General features: G+C 38.1%; 1 protein-coding gene across 1 annotated transcript; it reads left to right on the top strand.

Moving 5' to 3' along the window:
• Positions 1-675: 675 nt before the first annotated feature.
• Positions 676-3,444, top strand: LOC122003032 (transcription termination factor MTEF18, mitochondrial-like). The gene has a single exon (XM_042558461.1). The coding sequence runs from the start codon at positions 856-858 to the stop codon at positions 3,235-3,237; it is 2,382 nt and encodes a 793-aa protein (XP_042414395.1). The 5' UTR covers positions 676-855; the 3' UTR covers positions 3,238-3,444.
• The last annotated feature ends 3,724 nt before the right edge of the window (positions 3,445-7,168 follow it).

Here is a 7,168-nt window from a genome sequence, read left to right as displayed (position 1 = left end):
ACTAGCCTTTGGAATAGTGAATAGCACATAAGGGAGACATTTACCTTGGTTTTGTCGAGATTCGAACCCCAGACCTCATGATGACAATACTTCATGTGTTAGCCATTAGACTCATGCGAGGCGACCGATTTAGGATTTATATGAAAATATAGACGAAAGATAATAATGAAAATAATGGAGAGTGTCTTTTTAGAAAATAAAAATAAAAATCAAAATGAAGTGCCTCTTTAAATAGTTGGAAAAAAAAATCCTTTTAAGTTTTATCCAAATGGTTCAAAATTTAGAAAATAATTAGAGCTATGCAATGAAAGGTTGTTGTGCTATTTTATAAGATGAGCTCGTGGTGGGTGTCTTATGATTTTTTTAAAGTGGGAGATCTGTTGGAATTTGAAAAGAAAAAACCTTGATTTCTGTCAAAAATATTTTAAATAAAATTATAAATGAGATATTATTTTATTAATTTTAAGTGTTAGTGTCTCTTTATCGTTAATGTTATCGATCAAAGCGGCTGTTTTAATTTTTTTTGTCTAGACCGTTGACCGTTATTTTGGTGTTCGTATGGATAAAAAGCGCATGCATCGCTCGATAGGAGCGTTCGTAGAAACTTAACGGTTGCGATTGAACTCTCCGAGTCACCACAGCCGTTTGATAGAACAAGCCAATCTAGGGTTCTAGCAAAAACCACCACTTCCCCCAAAAAAACTCGTCTTTCCTTCTCAGGAGAAGCCAGAACAGCCTGACACCCTGCAATTTGAGGTACGCAGCAGATCCTATTGCAATTTTCCGGCGGCATCCACTGCAAAAGTATCATCTCCTGTTAACCAGCGGCGATCTTCGAGCTTTGAGGAACCGATCATGACACTTCTCTTATTGATTCGGGGCATTCATTCTACCAAAATTCTCTCCCGACTGAGTGCGTCTCTGATTCCTCCTAGTGTTTCTGTTGGTTTTCCAAAACGTTACTTTTCCTCTTGTTCTTCTCTTCCTGCCTCGTCCCCTAGAGCGAAATTCCCGTGTAGAGGTTCCAATCAGCGTAACACCTCACCAGCTGATCACGCAAGTGCGTGGCTTTGTCACAGAACCTTACTGTTTTCCACTATAAATGCCTTCGTTCTCAAGAGCCATCTAAATCGGCAGCAAGATCGGTTTTTTTCTAGCACTCGAGTTGCTCTGGCTGCTTCAGTGTGTGCAGAAGCACTTCCTGATGCTTCTTCTGGACAGAGAATCACTCGCTCTGACCGAACAGATGCTCAAAATGCTTTCGTTGACTACCTTCATGTTACCAGAGGCCTGCCTTTCATGGACGCTGAACACATTAGCAAGAACTCTCCTGAGTTCCTCCAGCGCATACTTGCGAAGATTGACAATGATGATGATGTAGGGAGGTCCCTCTCTAGATATCTTCGCTATCACCCCATCAATGAATTTGAGCCCTTCTTTGAAAGTTTGGGTCTGAACCCATCAGAAATTCAGCCCCTCCTTCCTCGAAATCTGATGTTTCTCGAGGATGATGATGTTTTGCTCGAGAACTATAATATTCTTTGCAACTATGGAGTTCCCAGAAGAAAGATTGGTAAGATGTACAAAGAAGAGACTGAAATTTTCAGGTATGATTTTGGTGTTTTGCACTCAAAGCTTTGTGCTTATGAAGCACTTGGGCTCAGCAAACCTACCATGATCAATCTTGTTACATGCTGTCCTTCACTTTTAGTTGGTGGTGTAAATGCAAACTTTCATAAGGTTCTTGGGAAATTGAAGAGCCTAGGTTTTGAGCTGGATTGGATCCGAGGATGTTTGTCAGACAAGAGTTTTTATAATTGGAAATGGATTCTTGGTATGCTGAATTTTCTTGATGGAATTGGTTGTGATAAGAATGAATTGTCTTCTCTGGTTAGAAACAACCCAAATTTTGTTTTTGATGATTCTGGAAAGAAAATATACATTGTAGTTGCAATCCTGTTAAAGCTGGGTCTTAGAAAGTCCAACATATTAGTTTTATTTGTGCAGTACCCGCAAATCCTGGCTGGGAACTTCACGAAAAACTTGTTGCAGTCTGTGCATTTCTTAGCAGAGATTGGAATGTCAAGCGATGATATTGCTAGCATTCTGTCTTCCCATGCCCAAGTTTTGGGTTCTTGTTCTTGTAAGAAACCTGATGTTGTTTTGACAGACCTAAATGTATCCAAGATAACATTATGTGAGATTATAAAAGAAGATCCCAGTCAGTTTGGAACATTAGTTTCAAAAAAGAAGGTTGATGTTCTCATTTTCCGTAACATGGATGGACATTTTCTTCAAGAAAAGACCAATTTCTTGTTGAAGCTGGGGTTTATAGAGAATTCTGATGAAATGGCTAAAGCACTGGGCAAGTTCCGAGGGAGAGGGGACCAACTGCAAGAGCGACTTGACGTCCTAGTGAATGCTGGATTAGATTGCAACACTGTTTCTCAGATGATTAAGGCAGTTCCTGCCATTCTTAATCAATCAATAGATTCAATTGAGAAAAAGATTGACTTTCTTCTGAATCACATGGGCTATTCGATTGAATCACTTGTTGACTTTCCAGCATTCTTGTGCTACAATATAGACAAGATCAAGCTGAGGTTTACTATGTATGCTTGGCTCAAAGAAAGAAAGGTAACAACTCCTAGGAAAGCTGTCCACTCAAATGTAGCCTTGAGTACGATTCTTGCATGCTCGGACACAAGGTTTGTGAAATACGTTGTCAATCTTCATCCCGACGGGCCTAATGAATGGGAGAAGTTGAAGCTGGGGTTTATAGAGAATTCTGATGAAATGGCTAAAGCACTGGGCAAGTTCCGAGGGAGAGGGGACCAACGGCAAGAGACACTTGACGTCCTAGTGAATGCTGGATTAGATTGCAACACTGTTTCTCAGATGATTAAGGCAGTTCCTGCCATTCTTAATCAATCAATAGATACAATTGAGAAAAAGATTGACTTTCTTCTGAATCACATGGGCTATTCGATTGAATCACTTGTTAACTTTCCAGCATTCTTGTGCTACAATATAGACAAGATGAAGCTGAGGTTTACTATGTATGCTTGGCTCAAAGAAAGAAAGGTAACAACTCCTAGGAAAACTGTCCACTCAAATGTAGCCTTGAGTACGATTCTTGCATGCTCGAACACAAGGTTTGTGAAATCTATTGTCAATCTTCATCCCGACGGGCCTAATGAATGGGAGAAGTTGAAGAATTCCTTCTCATCAAAATAAAAGCTTAGCAACATTGCCTACCCTTCACCAGTTTCCATCCTCACAAACATTCAATGATGCTTGTTTGGCACCAATGTTCTTCAAAGTGGTATAGTCATAAGCAATGGCCGGTTTCTGAGCTTGTAGCAGCTTCTCTAAATTATAGATCTTCCTAAACCTTGTATCACATTCAGTTAGTTTTTTGGATTAGTAGGCACCATTTTTTGATCGGTTTGTGTTCCAGGGCCACAATGACAACTCATTGACTTGTAGCAACTGAAAGTTTTTCATAATGATATAGCATCTCTGAGGCCACAAAAAACATTCCATGTTATATAACTTCAGTTTTATGGATTCTGAATTTCTGGTGGATTGAGTTGGAGAATTGTGTCATCCATAAGTAAAGTGGATAAACAATTTCCAACTGAAGTTACTTAAACTCGAATATAAAAAACCCAAAAAGAGATTCTTTGTTTTTGTAATTTTTTGTGATCCAAGGTTTTGCAGATAGCAAGATGGCAGTAGATTGGTTGCATTGTTGGGTTTCCTGGTTGGGTTTCCAGGATGAAGTCTTCTGTCATGGTAAGATCGATCATGTTAAACTTAGACAATTTAGGGGTCACTTGAATAAACTTTAACTTGTCTACCTAAAAAGAGATTTTTGCTTAATATTATAATTTAACTTTTGAATTTTTTGAATCGATCCTTGATTATTATATCAGAGATGTCATGTATCAACCCGTTTGTGCTACAGTCGGGAGGCTATAATTAACATTTTAGATATGTAATTAATGGTTGAGCATTTTAGATATCTGATTAATCATCGAGAGAGTATAATTGTTATACAGTAGTCTCAGGGTTAATCAAAAGTATTACGTAGTATTAAAACAGTTTGGAAGAAACAGTTATAACAATAGTGGGGCAGTTTCAATCGACACTGGAGGCTGGAATAACTTTGATTTGTGCTGTGGCAATTTTGATCAGCAGTTTTATTTAAATTTGAAGTCTTTTTCCACATCATTTTAATAATAAAAATAAAGAATATTCTTAGTACCTGAACTCTAAAACCATCTTCAATCGTCAGCGGTGGTTTTTCCTCTACCATGTGATATGTCACATAAATTCCATATTTATAAATCATAAAAATATACTACTCGTGGTAAAAAAGTCATCCTATGGAAAATAAAAAAAACAGGATGTTCTGAATTAACAGACACATTATACTAATATCTTTTTAAAAAAAAATAAATAAACTTCCCTAGTCATTATGTCATAAATATCATACACAATATATCCGTGGTTATAGAAATACTTATTAAAAAAGTGTTATCTTAGCAGCTTGTTAGTATCAACTAGCCCCATAAATATAGAGAGAAGTAAATATAGATATATAGGCCATAGGCGTATGGTGGGATAAACTCCAGGTCGTCAATTCCTAAGAATCAATCAATGATCATTACGATAAAAATATCATACATCTACCATTTGCGCTACGCCCAGGGAGATAGGAACTACTTACTAGCTTCTATAACATGGAGTGCAGAAACTATTAGGTAGCTGTTATATATTGTAAAAGTTACATGTTAATCGCTACATGCTCGATAATGATAAATTATGTTAATTTGAAATGTAATGAACCGTCTTTTGATTTACTTGTTAAAATATTATTTTAATCAGGTTAAAATCAAAATGATATAAAGTTATCATTATAAGCTAGCAACTAGCTTCTATACGTTATAGAAGTTAGCAACTAGATTTTGCACGTTGTAGAAGCTAAATGCTAGTTTTTACACAGTCGATCATGATAAAATAATATTCATTTAAAATATAATAAGTATCATGAAATCTCAATTGTCTATTTGGCTAGTTGAAATATTATTTTAAGCAGATTATCAATTAAATAAGTAAAATTAAAATGATATTAAAAGCTAGTTGTTTGCTTCTATAACATGAATAAGTTAGTTATTTGTAAAGCCCGAAAAATTCCCAAATTTATTTTAGAATTATTCTATGATTTTTCTGGAATTATTAGATATTTTTCCGGAATTTTCCGAGTAGCGGGAGTAGCAAAAACAAATAGGTCGCAAAATAGCTTAGGCGGGAATCGAACCCGAGACCTATGGTGTAAGGGATAATGTTAGTAACCAGTTGAACCCAGCAGGGCCGTGCTGAAAGAAAGGAGAACCAAATATATTTATATTAGAGTTGGGTTCATTAAACCACTTAATATAAATAATAAACTTAAGTGGGGTTTGGTTTATTTTGGTTCGGCACCTCTTCACCTCACGACACTTTCTCTTCCAAAACCTCACCGCCGCCTCTCCCTTCTTCTCCTCTTCCTCACGCACGGCACACCAAGACAAGGGTCCATAGGATCATCTTCCGGCGACGACTCCAACACGAAAGGGGTTCTTCTCCGCGAGAGGAACGCGAAGACGTAAGCGGTTCGTCGAGCGGACCGGAATTTCTAGCGAATAGAATCGTAAGAAAACCTTACGATTGAGGTAAGAAACCCTCACCTGCAGTATAATTGCTCTCGCTTGTTAGTTTTGGCGTTAGTTCAGTAATTTTATAGTTTTCAGTTTTAGGGCATGCTTTTAGTGCACGCCAAGCATTCGGTAGAATGCCCAGTTCAGAAGGATGTACCAATAGGCGTCCTAACAGCATATAAAATGTAATAGAAACATTTTATTCAGTTTATTATTAGTTATTACAGCTATATGGATCAGATATCCATTGGGTGGGCTCCCACAGTAGCCTCTAGGTTCAGATAACCTAGCTCTAGGTTCAGATAACCTAGAAATAGCAATAAACAGTATTCAGGATTTTACTTTTATTCAGTTGGCATCGTGCTTGGATCAGATATCCATGGGCTGGACTCCACAGTCGTCCCTAGGTTGAGATAACCTAGTAACCTGGATTGAACTTGCAATCCGGGTCTCGTAGGGATCTTGCGATAAACAGTTGCGGGGCCCCAAGATGTTTAGTATTTTCATCTATTATATGTATAGTTTTCAAATTTGAAACCGATGATGAAAACACTAATTTAGCTTTCAGTTCGATTCAGGTTCAATTTACATGATTTGAGTTCATGTACAGATTTAGACATATGCATGACTAGTTCGGTTTCATGCTCGGTTTATATGTTATGCCATGTTTCATTCAGTTTATGCTTTGTTTGATATGCCATGCCATGCTTGCATGTTCAGTATGTTTTTTTCAAACAACATGATTTAAAATCATAATTGCATCGTATGCATGATTTAATAAGGTAGATGGTTTCTTACTAAGCTTTAAGCTTACAGGTACTACTTTTCTTATACTGCAGATACAGGTAAAAGAAAAGTGGACTAGCGGAGGCTGGAGGCGATGCTACAATGATGTGTGTGTGCAAGGGGTCTGGAATAAAGATCCTTGGGATCTATACGCTTTTATTTCAGTTTTAGCACTTAACATGTCTAGTTTCATATTTAGTCTTGTTACTAATTGTTCTAGCTTAGTAACTATGTCTGGTTTAGCTTATCACGTTTAGAACATTAGTACCTATATGCTTATATGTGTTTCCATTGTTTTAGAACTGTTGTGTGATGTTTTGGCACGCCAAAGTGCTGAAATCAGAACTCTCGAGTGAAATCAGCCACTGATCGGTCCCCAGACCGATCAGGGTCTGAGCTGTGCCACTGGATCGGTCAGCCGACCGATCCAGCGAGATACAGTATGCTACTGTATCCTCCTGGATCGGTCAGCCGACCGATCCAGCTCGATACAGTAGCCTCGGAGGAGATTTCCAGGTTCCTGGATCGGTCTGCAGACCGATCCAGACACACCTGGATCGGTCTACCGACCGATCCAGCCTTTGTTGGTTCGGTCCGCAGACCGATCCAGCAAGGCACAGAATTGTAGTAAGTTTGATCGATCCGTGGATCGATCAGCAGCTAGCTGGGAAGTAAAT

Source organism: Zingiber officinale, chromosome 7A (genome assembly GCF_018446385.1).
Source record: "Zingiber officinale cultivar Zhangliang chromosome 7A, Zo_v1.1, whole genome shotgun sequence".
NCBI lineage: Eukaryota > Viridiplantae > Streptophyta > Magnoliopsida > Zingiberales > Zingiberaceae > Zingiber > Zingiber officinale.
This window is presented reverse-complemented; position numbering and strand designations above follow the sequence as displayed.

What these genes read in the sequence shown, in the direction of transcription:
- LOC122003032 (XM_042558461.1), top strand. Translation starts at nt 856, where the DNA reads ATGACACTTCTCTTATTGATTCGGGGCATTCATTCTACCAAAATTCTC.